General features: G+C 40.0%; 1 protein-coding gene across 1 annotated transcript; it reads left to right on the top strand.

Moving 5' to 3' along the window:
- The first annotated feature begins 11,556 nt into the window (after nucleotides 1-11,556).
- Nucleotides 11,557-16,174, top strand: LOC309544329 (uncharacterized protein). Its single transcript, XM_082243234.1, has 2 exons — nucleotides 11,557-11,870; nucleotides 15,293-16,174. The coding sequence occupies exons 1-2, from the start codon at nucleotides 11,651-11,653 to the stop codon at nucleotides 15,823-15,825; spliced, it is 753 nt and encodes a 250-aa protein (XP_082099360.1). The 5' UTR covers nucleotides 11,557-11,650; the 3' UTR covers nucleotides 15,826-16,174.
- Nucleotides 16,175-17,418: the final 1,244 nt, after the last annotated feature.

Below are 17,418 nucleotides of genomic sequence, written 5' to 3'. Positions count from 1 at the left end.
AAAGGGGACCTGTCCTGCGTATTTCTATTACAAGGGATGTTTACATTTCTTGTAATAGGAATGAAAGTGATCAAAAAAAATACAGTGTAAAAATAAAAAATAAAATAAATAAGAAAAAAAAAAATTTAAAGCATCCCGTCCCTCTGAGCTTGCGCGCAGAAGCGAACACATATGCAAGTCACACCCACATATGTATATGGTGTTCAAACCACACATGTGAGGTATCACCGTGATCGTTAGAGCAAGAGCAATAATTCTAGCCCTAGACTTCTCTGTAACTCTAAATTGGTAGCCTGTAGATATTTTTAAAGTGACGGCTATGGAGATTTTGAAGTACCAATGTTTGTTGCTATTCCACGAGCGTGCATGACAACTTGGATATCAATTTACTCAGCGTAACATTATCTTTCACATTGTAGAAAAACATTTGGCTAACTTTACTGTTTTCTTACTTTTTTATTCACATAAGTGTATTTTTTCTGCTAAAAAAAAAAAAAAATATATATATATATATATATATATAATGTTTTGGGGTTCTAAGTAATTTTCTAGCAAAAAATACTGATTTTAACTTGTAAACAACAAGTGTCAGGAATTGGCCCAGTCCTTAAGTGGTTAAGATTGAACTAGACAATAATATCAATACTAAAAGGGCAGCACTTTTTTTTCAAAAATATGGAAACCATACCTGACTGTATTGTGTGATTTTAGACATGTATTATTGTAATCACTTTTATAGGTAGGGAGTAGCTCCCATGGAAGAGCAATTGACACTCTGAGATAAGAAGGCAGCCTGGCTGAGCCAGCATCACACATCTGTTTGCATCTTTCACTGCGCTAGCCTGGAGCCTGGAGAAGCTGGAGGGAGGAGGTGGGTGGAGCCAACACTAGGCGTGCAGCGGAGGAGGAAGAAGGCTCCACTCTGAATGCTGGGGCCTCACTCTCCTCCTCCTCAGGCTGTCATGACGTCACTGGTTGCTAGACGCCAGGCGGCGATAGCAACCAGTGCACTGCAGTATAGGCCAGCGGCCCGATGGTACTACAACAACAGAGGCTCTCGGCGCCGCCACTGCCGCTGGCCTGGGACGCAAAGAGACATTGGGAGTCTGGACTTGGGACTGAAGTGGGTAATATTTTCGGAAGGGGGGGCAATTGACCCTTTGCCCCCCCCCCCCCCTGGATCCGCCACTGTTGGGATACCTGCCTTTACACGAGCATGAACTTTAATGGCATCCCAGCCTTAGTCTGTGGGGTTTAATATGGAGTTGGCCCACCCTTTGCAGCTATAACAGCTTTGACTCATCTCGGAAGGCTGTCCACAAGGTTTAGGAGTGTTTCTATGGGAATGTTTGACCATACTTCCAGGAACGCATTTGTGAGGTCAGGCACTGATGTTAGAGAGAAGGTCTGATTTTCAGTCTCCGCTCTAATTCATCCCAAAAGTGTTCTATTGGGTTTAGGTCAGGACTCTGTGCAGGTAAGTCATGTTCTTCCACTCCAAACTCGCTTGTTCATGTCTTTATGGACCTTGCTTGTGCACTGGAACAGGAAGGGACCATCCCCAAACTGTTCCCACAAATTTGGGAGCATGAAATTGTCCAAAATGTCTTGGTATGCTGATGCCTTAAGAGTTCCCTTCACTGGAACTAAGGGGCCAAGCCCAACCCCTGAAAAATAACCCCACACCATAATCCCCCCTCCACCAAATGATTTGGACCAGTGCCCAAAGCAAGGTCCATAAAGACATGGATGAGCGACTTTTGGGTGGAGGAACTTGACTGGCCGGCATGGAGTCCTGACCTCAACCCGATAGAACACTTTTGGGATGAATTATAGCGCAGACTGTGAGCCAGGCCTTCTTGTCCATATTAGTGCCTGACCTCACAAATGTCCTTCTGGCAGAATGGTCAAAAATTACCAAAGACACACTCCTAAACCTTGTGGACAGCCTTCCAAGAAGAGTTGAAGCTCTTATAGCTGCAAATGGTAGGCCAACTCAATACTAGACCCTACAGACTAAGACTGGGATGCTATTAAAGTTCATGTGCGTGTAAAGGCAAGCATTCCAATACTTTTGGTAATATAGTGTGTATCACTGAGAAACTAATAGGCTTCCCGTGCTAACCAAAATACTCAGGTTTTGGCAAATACCAACACAGGTTCTGCAGTACATTGCTTAGAGGTATCACCATATCTCATTGGAATAATATTTTGCAAAGTTAAGGGAAAAATTTGTATAGAAGGGGAGGTGGGGGCCTGTTTACACAAAAAATTATATTGGCACCTTCCCCCATATATAATATCGAAGCAAAAATAGGGCACAGATTGACCAGAAGAGTCGGTCAAGCTATGTCCTAGAAAGAGGGGGGGGGGGGGTTTAAATGTGCCTTTATAAATCGTCAGATATGCATATGTGTCAGAGAAACCTTCAGCTGCAGACTGGTCATCACATGACAAGCACCACATGACTTCCACATGACTTCCTGGCTGCCTATAAAAGCTGAGCAAGTGCTCAGAGGAATTGCTGGTTTGTCTTTCAGCTTCCTGTACCTGAGTTCCTGTTTCCTGTGTGATCGTTTACCTGCTGTGACCCGGATTGACCCTGACCTGCTCTGTTCTTCTCCTGGACCCGACCTTGGCTTGTTTTACGGACTTTGCTTTTGCTTACCTGTGTTTGACCCTCTGCCTGCGACCCGGATTTACCTTCAGTCTCCTGTGCCTTGACCCTCTGCTTGTGACCAAGTCTTGTCTCCTATCTCCAGTGCCTTGACCCTCAGCCTGTGACCTGGATTGTCTGCTTACCTGTGTTTGGCCTGCTCCGGACTTTTACTGCTGGATCCTGATCAGTCTCTGCTCCAGCTCTACAGGACCTCCACGCAAGCTCTACCCTGCCTGCTGGTAGCTTGTGCCTCTTTGTGCCATCCACCCTCTGTATCACCTCCAGAGGGGCGGAGTGCGCTTAGTCGCAACAGCGAACCGCTCTCGGCATCTCGGCCTCGGTGAGTACCTCTATTCTGATAATATGTTTATAGGATTAGTCAGCAACACACATATATTAAAAAAATATATCTTTATTTATACATGTAATAAAAACAATAAGTACGTCATTTGAACATTTGTAGGTTGAACACATCAATGTCTTGTACAATATTTACAAATCTGTAAAAGTATTGCTGGAGCTACGCGTTTTGCATTATGCGCTTCCTCAGGGTCCAGCAAAAAAGGTGTATTTAAACAGAATCAATCTTAGAAATCTAGAAATACACAAGAAACTTATTAGGTGTATGAATACAACTAAATAAATAAAACATTTTTGTTTCCAACTCATTGTATATAGGCTTTATTTTACATTGCTATTTCTATTCACCCATTAAAACCAGACCATTCTGTTGCGTAAACATAATCATTTCTACCTATTGTTCCTATAGGAGGAACCAGAAGTGTATTTAAACCGTAGAAATCTTTCATATAAATTATACATAATAAATTATTTTATTTTTTATATATATCATTTGGAGAGGCTAAAAAACATCCAAAAAATCTTCCAGGGGAAAGATAACGCATCAAAAATGGAAAATAAAAGTCTTCTGAAAGGGGAAGGAAAAGGGGGAAGGGGAGAGGGGGAAGGGGAAGAAAGGAGTGGGGAAGATATTGGGAAGTAATGTAAGATGTGAGTTACCAAATGACCCAAAGGGGGGGCAAAGAGAGGGTAGACTGGCACTCCGGATAAAATCAAACCGGGGGACAGTCCATCTCTATACAAGGTTTAGGCAGGATGCAACAAGATGGCAAAGTGGGGATCCACATCAAGAGAAACAGAGGAATTTAAGATATCTTTTAATCTTTTTACTAGCAAGTCTTAAAGATATCTTAAATTCCTCTGTTTCTCTTGATGTGGATCCCCACTTTGCCATCTTGTTGCATCCTGCCTAAACCTTGTATAGGGATGGACTGTCCCCCGGTTTGGTTTTATCCGGAGTGCCAGTCTACCCTCTCTTTGCCCCCCCCTTTGGGTCATTTGGTAACTCACATCTTACATTACTTCCCAATATCTTCCCCACTCCTTTCTTCCCCTTCCCCCTCTCCCCTTCCCCCTTTTCCTTCCCCTTTCAGAAGACTTTTATTTTCCATTTTTGATGCGTTATCTTTCCCCAGGAAGATTTTTTGGATTTTTTGGATGTTTTTTAGCCTCTCCAAATGATATATAAAAAAAATAAAATAATTTATTATGTATAATTTATATGAAAGATTTCTACGGTTTAAATACACTTCTGGTTCCTCCTATAGGGACAATAGGTAGAAATGATTATGTTTACGCAACAGAATGGTCTGGTTTTAATGGGTGAATAGAAATAGCAATGTAAAATAAAGCCTATATACAATGAGTTGGAAACAAAAATGTTTTATTTATTTAGTTGTATTCATACACCTAATAAGTTTCTTGTGTATTTCTAGATTTCTAAGATTGATTCTGTTTAAATACACCTTTTTTGCTGGACCCTGAGGAAGCGCATAATGCGAAACGCGTAGCTCTAGCAATACTTTTACAGATTTGTAAATATAGTACAAGACATTGATGTGTTCAACCTACAAATGTTCAAATGACGTACTTATTGTTTTTATTACATGTATAAATAAAGATATATTTTTTTAATATATGTGTGTTGCTGACTAATCCTATAAACATATGCATATCTGACGATTTATAAAGGCACATTTAAACCCCCCCCCCCTCTTTCTAGGACATAGCTTGACCGACTCTTCTGGTCAATCTGTGCCCTATTTTTGCTTCGATTTTGCAAAGTTAGTTAGCCAAATTCTACATTTTTTTATGTATCCATCCTTCTATTTTTCAAATCCCTTTTAAGTAAGACCAGAGCTTTGAATACAACTGATGTTCAAAATGGGGGATAGAAGCCTGCTCCTTAACATACAGTTTATGAATATTTAATAGAATGAAGTGAAATAAATCATCATCTCAGTCTGTTCAGTGTGGAGGAGGTGATGCTACAAACTCTAGGATTCAAGTCCCATAAGAACACACTTGTTGTCCACTGCTACCAGTTAGTTACCATCTGTAATTTTACCATCAAGGTTTGAAATTAAATCAGTGAAGCTGCTAAATCATTGTGGCACAAATTTACCTTGACCTTATTTAATGTTAATCTGGCTCTTATTATATCAGTGATCAGAGCTGGTCTATAAATGAGAGGGCACAGGAAAAAGGGACCATAGATTATGGAATATGAGATTATTTAAAGCTGAACTCCAGAAATTATATTTTTAGCATACTTGGTCCAGCTTGATTTAATGTAAGTATCCATATTATTAGACATGTGCATGACGAAAAAAATTGTTTTATTTTGTTTAGATTCGTTATTCCAGTTATTTCGTTTCATTACATTTGGTTGATTCATTCAATTCGTATTTGGAATTCATATTCGGAATTCGTTTTAAGTATTTTTTGAATTTTTTTGAATTTACCAACTTTTTCAATACAAAACATTTGAATCGATAAATTTCGAATCAGTTGAATCGAAAATTTTAGAGTTTTTTCAATTTGAATGCTGCAAAGTGAACAAACAAAAGAAAAACCTTCATCAAAGGATTACAATGACTCTTTAAATCATTTTTGGCTTAACAAAAACTGCATTGTTTTAAAATGGCACTCGAATAACACACACAGTCTTTGATTTCAGAAATATGTTTACAGTTCAAATTCGAATGGAATTTTCTATTCAAATTTCAATTTGAATTTTGGAAATACAGACGAATTTTGTTTAGTTATTTGGAGTGTTTTGGCAAAGTTTGTTTATACTGTAATTCGAATATAAGGAACATATACAAATCTCCGAAAATTAAAAATTTGTCTGAATATTTATTCGGACCTAAACGAACCGCACACGTCTAATCCATATCTCATATCTGGAGGGCCACTGGTGATTCTCTAAATTATTGTAGTAGTTGGTGCTGCATGTAGCCATAGCAGCGATTTTACAGGTTCTGTGTGAGCAGCTTCCCAACTGCACACTAACTACAGGGGGTCACCTAATCAACATCCCTGCCTTTCATAGACTGTCCTGTATGCTCTTTAGGCCTTACTTCTCCTGTGGATCACAGGAGGGCTCTTAGTTATGCATTCCTGTCACCCAGATTCGGCCAACAGCCGGTTAAAATCCTCTGTCGGCTGATGTCCCAGAGCCGGTCCAGGTTCTGCAGGGATTCTGACAATAATGTCGGGATCCACCCAGATGTCTGACCAGCTGCTCCAGCCCCCTCCCTAGTCTGGCTCTCCAATGAGCAAGGGAGGGCAGAATACAGACTAAGAACTGAGTGATAAGCTGTTTTTGTTGATGATCACTAATTCTCAGTGCAGAGCCAGCAGAGGACAGCTGCAGCATCGATTGATATTATTTTGATTTCCTGCACTTCTCCTTTAAAGCCTTACTCCGGGAAAAAAAAAATCCACCCTTGAAGTGGGTCCCACCACATTCCAAGGGTAAATACTCAATATGACTAGGGGTGCAGAGTGCAGGCTATATTACTTACCATATACCGTGCTCAGGTTGGCTCCAGTGTAGTCCTCTTCTGCCAAAAGCTCCAATCTGTTGGCAAAGTCTTTGGACAGTGATGGCGAACCTATGGCACATGTGCCACAGCTAGCACGCAGAACCCTCTCTGTGGGCACATGAGAGCCGCCGCCACTGCCTGCGCTGTGACAAGGGGAGAAGTGAGTGCGGGCTGTCAGTGTATTTCCCCGGCTTGCTCCCCTTCTTCTATCAAGCAGTGCGGGACAGGGACAGAGCGGCGATTGCAGGGATTGCCACCCATGCTGATTCCTCCTGCCTCCCTACTGACTGCAGCCAGGAACCAATGAGGAGCGAGGACAAGTGCACCATGGGACATGTAGTCCTGCAAGACTATGGCTCTATTTTAATCAATTAAAGAAAAACTACAGCCCCAGCATACCCTGAGAAAATAGGAGGAGGGACAGCCTGGGGCCCGGTAAAAATAAAAGGCCTGAGACAGAAGGGATAGCAAGGGTGAGAGGAGTGTGGAGACAAGAGTGAGTGGAGGCTGATGTGGTTCAGGACGGAGAGCGAGAGCAAGCCACAACAGCCCCTGCAGTTGAACCAGCAGGAGAGGATCAAGAGGACGGCGCTGAGACAACATGATCAAGAGTGAGGAGGATGATCAAAGGCACCAAAAAAGAAGGAAGCTGCAGCCAGGCACACCGACACTGGATGTTGGAGCCGGGTGAGTGCTGGATTGACCTCAATACCTCTTGGAGTAAACGATCATCAGTTGGGTGACTGGGTGTCTGAAGTTTAATTGCAGTGTTGGCACTTTGAAAAAACTAAGTTGATTTTGTGTTGAAGTTTGGGTACTTGGGCTCAAAAAGGTTCGCCATCACTGTCTTAGGGTTAGTTATGTACAATACAAGGAGACTGGAGTCTGACCGGAACTGGTCATAGCTTACCGAGCAGCTGCAGGGGACTGGTCACAGCTTTGGAGGGAGCCTGCTGGAATGAAGAGCAAAGTAGGTATTTACACCTTAACCCTCTGCCTCTAGAATAAAGGAGCATTTAACCCCTGCAGTGCAGGGGGCCCCACTACAAGGGTGGACTTTTTAATTTTCCTGCAGTTGGACTTTAAAGCTGAAGTTTAGGTATGGCAATTTTTACATACTGTAGTTACTGTACATTGGTCCATCTGGGACCATTCTAAGTATGTATGTGCCATAGTTGTGGGATCTTTGTAGAAGCTGAAAATCATTCTACCAGACATTGCTTCCACAGTGATTGCCACTGGCATCTGTGTCCTGTGTCAGCAGTTGCTCTGCTGCTTACTGAGCATAGGAGGCCGCTAGCTTGGCACAAGTTTTAATGCAAAGCATTTTCTGATTGGATAAGGTTGTGATGTCACTGCCCTGCCCCTCACCTCATCCAATCAGAGAACACTTTGCATTCATTAGGAAAATGCAAAGTGTTACCTGAACGGCGCCTGTGCCAAGTAAATGACCTTCTGTGTTCACAATGCAGCAGGACAGCAGCTCAGCACAGGACTTAGAAGCTAGTGATCAATTGGACAGAATCAGTGTGGCATGGGAGGAGCGTGGGGCATGACAGAGCAGCAGCTCAGCACAGAACTTAGAAGCTAGCAGAAATCCCTGTAGTAGCCCTGCCTACTACAGTGATTAACATCTTCTAGAGCACAGGTGTCAAACACAAGGCCCGCGGGCCGAATGCGGCCCCCCAGGCCATTTTATGTGGCCCTCGCACCTCTCCTGCAGTTGCAGCCCCCCCCCTCCTTGTCTCTGCCCCCACCTTTTCTCAGTAGTTGGCAGCAGAAAGGACAGAACTCCTTTGCCAGATCCTGTGCTTCTCTGTGATGCTGCAGAAAGGCTTGTCTTTGCCCATCCCCCCCCCGCCTTCTCAGCAGTCTGCAGCAGAGAGGAGGGCAGAACTCCTCCTACAGATCCTGCGCCTCTCTGTGCAGCCGCAACACCAGCTTATCTCTGCCTCCCCTGGTCTCAGCATTCAGCAGACTCTGTAGGCTGACTCCAGCCTTCCTCTGGTCCTCTTCCAGACATTGCAATTTCTTTTCTCCAGATCCACCTGCATCTTCTTCCTGGCAGTAGCACAAGGTAAGGGGGTGCATTGTGGTGTAAGGAAGGGTGGGTGACTTTTGACTTATGATGGTGGGGGGGTGGCTCGTGACATCTTATGTAAGGGTGTAAGGGGGCCGTGGGGGGCTCTGGACATCTAACCTTACAGATATAACCGGCCCTTTGAGGGCAACCATAATGCTGATGTGGCCCGCGATGAAATTGAGTTTGACACCCCTGTTCTAGAGGCTCCCACAGGTATTGCACATATGTGCTTACATCCAAGCTGGACCAATGTAATTATACAAATTGGCATACCTAAACTTCAGCTTTAAGCCAGTGTCATTGATTTACTAAAGCAAATTGTCAGTTTGAAAGGGAATTTCCCCATCCAATCAGAAGCAGGCACTATCCAGGTATTTGACAGCTGCTAAAATACAATAGCTGCAGCAGGAGATTTGATTTGATCAGAGCTATCCAACCTGTATGGAGGAATTGATTTGATTTTTTTTTGTTCAGACTATCTGTATATACCATGCTGGATTTAGGGGCCAAAAGGGGCAACTGCCCTGGGCCCCCTGTCAGAAGGAGTCCCTTTTCTATACAAAAATAATAAAAAACAATATAAAAAATTATACAAAATAATGAAAAAAATAAAATAAAATATGTATTAATAAAAAATCAATTTCTTTTGTTGAATGTATTTTGGGAATTATATTTTTCCGGCCATCATCTGTAAAAGTTTTTCTTCTGGACTGGTATATTATATCATTTTCAAAAATGAACTTTGGCAGTCAGTTCAAGCGGACCTCACATAGATTGCTATGACTGTGTGTGTGTGTGAGCATGCATGACCTCAGAATTACATTGTGTCATACATTTTAAAAATGTGTGACTGTCACTGAGAGGTTGCTAGGGGTTCCCTAAACAATGACCAATTTCTGCCTCTTAAACAAGTTTCCACTGACACCATTGATCTTTTTAGCTATCTGTAAGGGGTAACTCTTCCCAATGGCCACATGTGTAAGGAGGACCAGGTGGGCAGAAAGGGCGGCTGCCCTGGGCGCAGGGTGTATTAGGGATGGGAGCGGCACAAGTTCCTTCTTCTATAAGGCCGATAGGATTAGTGACAGTGACATCACTTCTTCTGTCAGCCCTGCGCTTGAAGTGGCAAAGTGAGGAGGAGAGAGTCGGGAGGAGATGCGGACTGCGCTCTCTCTCCCCCTACTTCTCATAAGCTCACACATAATGGAGGGGGGAGGGGCAATTTGACATCTTTGCTCTGGGCACGTGATGATCTGTTCCCAGCACTGTGTGTAAGGAACAGTCTGCCCTCACACTAATGTATCATGAGTTATTATTATTATTCTTCAGGATTTATATAGCGCCAGCAGTTTACGCAGCGCTTTACAAAATAAAAGGGAGACAATACAGTTACAATACAATAAAATACAAGAGGATTAAAGGCCCGTACACACTTGACAGAAATCGGACGAAATATCCTCCGATTTTTCTCTCTCTTGCTTAGCGTTCATAACCGTTTTTAGTTGACAGTGCATAAATGTTCACGAAATTTCTCGTCCGATTTTTTTTTTTTTGGGACATTTGTTCCTAGACTTCCGGGTTGTCAGCAACTTCAGATCACGCGCGGTCTTTCGTATTCGATTTTTCACGGATGTACTGTATACACATTAAACGAAAATTGGTCGTCTGGGGACGAACGATAAAAATTTTGGTGTTTGTCCCTCCGTTTTTTTTGGTTGAAATGTCGGCATTGGCTGCTGAAAGTTGTGTACACACTAGCCGAAAATCGTACGATTTTACCTCGGACGGGAATTTTCGGCAGATTTTCTACTAGTGTGTACCCAACTTAAGTGGGCCCTGCTCAGAAGAGCTTGCAATCTAATTGGGTGGGGCAGGTGTTACAAGAGGTTGTAATAGTAGGGAATGAGCTGATGGAAGATTAGTGATAGGCTTCCCTGAAGAGATGAGTTTTCAGGGATCGCCTGAAAGCAGCTAGAGTAGGGGATAGCTGTACAGGTTGAGGTAGAGCGTTCCAGAGGATGGGAGAGGCCCTGGAGAAATCCTGGAGACGAGCATGGGAGGAGGAGACAAGGGAGCTTGAGAGTAGGAGGTCTTGAGAGGAGCGGAGAGGACGGTTTGGGTGATATTTGGAGACAAGATTGGTAATGTAGCCCAGGGCAGAGTTGTGAATAACTTTGTATGTTGTGGTTAGTATTTGAATTTAATTTGCTGGGCAATCGGGAGCCAATGTAGGGATTGGCAGAGAGTTGTACATAAAATAATTGTTAAAAGGGATTCCCTGAGACCGGAAAGTTATTTCAAGGGTTCCTATGTGTTGAAAAGATTGAGAAAGCCTGCTGTGAATAAACTCTGTGTATGAGCCCCCCCTTTCCCCAAACTAAAAAGCCCCAGGCCCCCCAAGGTCTAAATCTGGCCCTACCTGTATAGCCAGATTATAAGTGAAGGAGGCGAAGCTGTGCTCACTTCTATTATCCAATCATGTGCAAGCAAATTTTTTTTATTGTTTTTCTTGCATGGTTGGGTATTCTTTACAAAGTAAATTTTGACAACATTCCCCAAACTAAGCGAAAATTCCCTTGCAATTTGCACACATGCTCTACTCCTTTAGTAAAGCAACCCAAGTGTGTCACATTAATGATTCTACATCTGACCACTTAAAAGCTTATTAAACAATCAGAAGAGCTTTTGGCTGAATATAAAGCGGATAATACGTGCTTTTCTCACATTGGTGTCTGTGTCCTCTTTCCTTTCACCCCAAATAATCCTTCAGTGTGCTGTGCAGTGTCAGTGCAGAGAGTGCAGTGTATGCCCCTCCTCCACTCTGTGTCATGTAATGGGAGAGCTGGCTGTGCTGCCTTCCTGTCTGTTGTCTGCCTGGGACTCTACATGCTCTGCTATAGTCCATAGAGCTGTGCGGGCGATGCAGCTCCCTGTGCCGCGGCTCGGCACCCTCTAGGACCCTCACCCCTTCCTGAGCACAACCCAGCCTCACCCACCATGAGTAAAAGCCAAGATGCCTGCAAACCCCTCTCCTTAAACTTCACCATCGACAGCATCCTGAAACTAAACTCCAGGAGATCCGACAGCAGCAAAATACAGAGGGACTTCATAGAGAGGACCATAGATGACAGCAGAGAGCTGTGCAAGCACTCAGCGGAGCCAGATGAGGAGCGGAGGGCCACAGAGGACAAGAAGAGCCCCTTACTGACCGCACAAGGTACAGAGAGAGGAGCAGACACTCATACAACACATTCCCATCAATTAGCGCACACTGGATGGGAGCAATCATCAGCTATGTCTTGTATATACATGGCTGTCACCCATCTCTGCATGCATTATATGGCCAATTGTACTATATAATGTCTACGGTCATTGTAATATTATAATATTTGGGTGCTAATATAATGCATCGCTACAGGCATTTCATATATTTCATAGTATTCTTCTAATATATGTTGTCATAAGCTAATATGCATATATGCAGTTACTTATATCACACGATCACTCATCTGTTAATTCACTGCATACAGTGCTCATTTACTGTATATATTTAAACATATATATATATATATACATATACATACACAGACACACACACACACCTATACACCTATCCAATGCTTTAGATACTCTTTTTAAATTATATAAAAGTTATTTATATCACACTATCATTAGTCTGGTTATTCACTACAGACTGTGTTCACTTACTTACACACACACCTATCCAATGCTTTGAATACTCTTCTTATATTATTATAACTATAACTCTTCTTCTGTTCATTCACTGACAGTGTTCACTAATTTACAAGTATATATATATATATATATATATATATATATATATATATATATATATATATATACACACTTACACCTATCCAATGCTCTTACTATTTATTATATGCAAGCTATTTACATGGCTCATCCATGAATTCGATGCAAGTGGTGTTCATTTTTTTATCAGCATGGTATATATGTAATGTTGTAATAATCTTACTGTATTATGCTATATATATATATATATATATATATATATATATATATATATATATATATATATATATATATACAGTGTTAATTTTTATTTAGCAAGATATGTATGTTACTATTGTAATTCTTTAGTCTTATATTATACTATATACAAGTCATGATACCTCTAATTATTCAATGCAATGCTTATTTTGTAGCAAGATATAAATGTAGTTATTTTAATACTGAAGAAACTCTATAATATCCTATAAGTAACAATTTAAAGCACACATGCACAAACATATCACATATATAAATGTCTACATAAAAATGTTTCAAATATATATATATATATTTCAAGGGGATAACGAATACAAACTGTAAATATTTTACAGACAGCATAATTTATAGTTTATATTAATGTATACTTAAGGCATCCATACCCCCTTTATTTATTTTGGTGTTCTTTGGGACATGCCTGGTTACCTGGATAGATTACTATATTTACCTGTTGATGCTCTCCACCTTTAAATAAAAAAATAAAAATAAATATATATATATATATATATATATATATATATATATATATATATATAGACAGACAGACAGACAGACAGATAGATAGATAGATAGATAGATAGATAGATAGATAGATAGATAGATATATAGATAGATAGATAGATAGATAGATAGATAGATAGATAGATAGATAGATAGATAGATAGATATAGATAGATCTGAGATTTAATTTCCTGATAATGCAATGGTATAAGATAAGCTCCCCGGCAGCTATTGGGTTAAAGTTGGTGTCCCCAGGACAGAACATATGACGGCTGGGAATCAGTACAGCTGGGACCCCGGAATCTAGGACCATATATATACTAATGACCATATGGGGGACTCCCACACTCTACACTAATCCAGGATTATACTAGCCTGAGGTCCTACAGCTGCTGGGGAACTACAAGTCTTAGCTGAAGCAGGCTGAGCTCACGAAGCCTCAGGTCACCACAGAGAGGTTTTCATTAATAGGCTGGGACCCCAATAACCGATATGTGTTTATGGATGAACGGTAACTGTGATTATCCTATAGGCAATTAATCCTGATCCTATATACTGGTCTGTGTTCCAAAATGATCATGAAAAGGGGTCCACAAATCCTTAGAGAATGTTATATCCAAAGTGTTCATTGAAATGATGCAGCTGATACTGTGCATGTATAGTTTTTTTTAATTCCAATATTTTAATAAGGTAAAATAAGTTGTGTCTGCTTGAAACTTTTTAATGCTGTTTCAACGATCTATGACGGTTTTACAGGACCAGTATAAAGGAAATTAAAAAAAAAAAAAAAAAAAAATATATATATATATATATTATACAGTATTTATTATATGAACACCTTTTTTCTCTTTTACATGCCCTCCTTTACATTTTGCATGCAGGTCAAGCTGTCCAGAAAAAGTGACAGTGTTTGAGACAAAACTTGCTTGCAACAATTCAAATGGTTGCATCTTTCAAAATAAACAAACAAACAAACACAAATAAATAAAATAAATCCTCCCCCCCCCCCCTTTCTTTTCCCCTTCCTGTCACTATTATTGGCTAGCTTGGCCTACACCCAAATGTAGAGAAAATGTCAATAAATCTAGAAGATACTATCGATACATCTAATAACAGTTTTCAGGACATGTATATCATATCATATCATTTCATATCATACGATATATCATTCTTGGTGATGATGATCCTTTATCCTAGTGCGGAAAGTTTAGTTGGAGTTGCAGTTTATAGAAGCAGGTGATCTTCAAAATGGTATCTGAAGAGCTGGGGAAGTCATCTGCAGAATTCCATAAAAGTACATTCTATAGATAATAGTGTAGAAATATTAGCCCCAAATAAAATGTTTTTAGTGCTAATCAAATCTGCATCACCAGTGAGACCCCCATCGTCCCATCTTTCATTCACATGATTTAAAATGTATCTAAACCTCAAAATTGATAGTGTTGCAGCTTACCAATTTTAGATGTGGTGGCTGAATTAGTTTTCTTTTTTAACCTGGCATTCTTGCCATGAACTCACTTCCTGTTCTAAGATGACAACCCTACTGAGCAGCATTGTCACCTTAGGACAGGAAGTTGTCATTGTATCAGGACTACATAATACCTCCCTCTCTTCACCATACCAGTGGAAAGTGTTTTAATATAGAAGTGCTAATTGATAACAGTTCAGAGGCAGGGAGTGCAGAAAATTATAATTAACAGTGTAAATTGGGGTGTTTTATAGGACCTTAAAGTGGGGGTGTTTTATAGGGGTACATCTTTTTTGGCAGCTGCAGGGACATTTTTTGAGATCCAATTACTATTTAGATGCAGTTATTTCTATTTTATAATTTTAGAAAATTATAATTGTCAGCTCACAAGATTTCTGGCTGGGTGAACAGTTAGTTATTTGTACAGATATATAAAAAAAATAAATAAATAAATAAAAATATATATAAAAAAAAAAATATATATATATATATATATATATATATATATATATATATATATATATATATATATATATATATATATATATATATTTAGCGAATCAAGGGAGGGAATAAGAAAAAGTTATTACAGTTTACATGACCTTTATTTATTTATGTTTTTTGGGGATTTTTATTTGCAGACACCAGATGCCTCCTGACCTCCACCCAAAGCCTTAACTACTGCACTGAGCAGTCCTCAAAGCACAGAGACTTACCTTACAGGGCAGACCTCGCTGACAGCTTGGTGGATGGGCCCTCACCGTCGCCCGATCAGCTCGGTAAGAAAAGCAAGCTCCTGGCCAAGAAGAAGACCCGGACCATCTTCTCCAAGAGCCAGATCTTCCAGCTGGAGTCCACCTTCGACATGAAGCGCTATCTCAGCAGCGCCGAGCGAGCCTGTTTAGCGAACTCCTTGCAATTGACTGAGACCCAGGTGAAAATCTGGTTCCAGAACAGAAGGAACAAGCTGAAAAGACAGATGTCAGCAGAACTGGAGGGTCCCGGATCAGGGGAAAGTGCTGGGGATCTCTCAGTCCTCTACAAAGACAATTCTTTCTTGAATAGGTGCGTCCTGCCAATGCCCTTCCCTGTCATCTACCCTGGGAGCACCATTCCCTACCTGTGCTTCCCCAATCCCGGCAAATACTACAGCCTTACTGATGGGGACGTATAATATGGCGCACATTGCTACAAACTGTCGCAAGGCGATCTTCTTCTTCTTCTTCTTCCATATCACAAAGCCACTACGAGGAATTAATAATTTGTCAGTTTGTGTTTCTGACCTATCACTGTAAGGGAAGGGGAGGATTTATTTTTTAATAATTATTATTATATCTTACTATTATCTGCCTACAGCATGTACACTTATTTTTGTACCTTTTTAAGAAAAAAAAAAAAAAAAACTTGAACCCACACCATTTATCTAATTTAATTCGTCCTATGCAAGATACTTTACAAAAGGGATTCATGTTCCTGTATATGTGCAATTTCTTGCCCCTTATACAGTGCTTCTTTACTTCTATATCATTCATTAACAGGTTCAATTCACAAAGCTCAGGGGATAATAATCTGCATTTACAATGTGTTATATTTTTAATTCATTGGCTAAAAAAGTAACTTTAAAAAAAAAAAAGTTTTTTTAATTTAACATTTTTATTATTATTTTTAGTATTCTTATCCTGGTGTGTCAGCTTTGTGACTTGATATGTGAAAGAGTTTGGGTTAACAATCCATTACAGTATTAACATTTTTTTTTTCCTTTTACTAGATGAACAACAGTGTAGAGAATTGATTGCTGTGGTGGTTTTTAAATTCATTCGATTAGTTAATTTATTAACATGTGCTCATCACTAACAGGGGAAATGCCACACAAGCAGGGGGAAGAGGAGAAGGGCGTTGGCCAGAGCCAATCAGATTTCAGCTCTCACTATTTCTAATGTACATTTGAAAATGAAAGGATCTGACTGATACAGGAATCGTCTTCTCTTCTATGCAATGTATAAGCTTCTTCTGTTAGTTATGAATAACCAAAGACTTACAATCCCTGGGGTACCACCAGTGAGAAAGAGAAAGGGGGCCTTAAAGAAGCACTGAAGCACATGCAGTTTTTTTATTGTCTGTAAATTAAAATACTCTTTTTTTTTATTGGATACAATGAAATAAAATATTCATTTGACTTCTCTGGAAGTCTGTATACATAAACTATGGACATACATTTAAGTATAGTTAAAATATTAGTTTGCAAGAGTTTATTAATGAAATCAGAGTCCAAGAGACACATCAGTTGATTTACTAAAGGCAAATAGGCTACTTTGGGAAGGAAGTAGCTTAGTGAATGTAGTGAAATTTAAAAATGAATAAATAGTATTTTTTCTAAAATCAAGGAAAAATAAACAGTATTCTATTCTTGCACATGATTGGATAATGAAAGTCAGAAGAGCTTCACTTCATTCACAAAGTCAAAATTACCTTGAATACTAAACAGACTATTTGCCTTTATTAAATTAACTCCATCAATTTCTGAAAATGCAACCGATTTATAACTGACCAGATTTAAGGAAAATCATAAGAGCTTAACACGATTGAATGGAAGGCTTGATCATGTGAACTTCGCCACCTCAACAGCAATCTATTTGTTGTTACCTTGCTGATATCGTAAAAATATAGAAAATACTTTCATCACAGTAAAAAAAAAAAAAAAAAAAAAAAAAAAAAAAAAAATATATATATATATATATATATATATATATATATATATATCTACATA

Source organism: Pelophylax lessonae (assembly GCF_965119305.1).
Source record: "Pelophylax lessonae genome assembly, chromosome: 1".
NCBI classification, from domain to species: Eukaryota; Metazoa; Chordata; class Amphibia; order Anura; family Ranidae; genus Pelophylax; species Pelophylax lessonae.
This window is presented reverse-complemented; position numbering and strand designations above follow the sequence as displayed.

Coding starts and splice junctions, on each gene's coding strand:
- LOC309544329 (XM_082243234.1), top strand. CDS start 11,651: ATGAGTAAAAGCCAAGATGCCTGCAAACCCCTCTCCTTAAACTTCACC. Junction 11,871..15,292: donor CCCCTTACTGACCGCACAAG/GTACAGAGAGAG, acceptor TTTTATTTGCAG/ACACCAGATGCCTCCTGACC.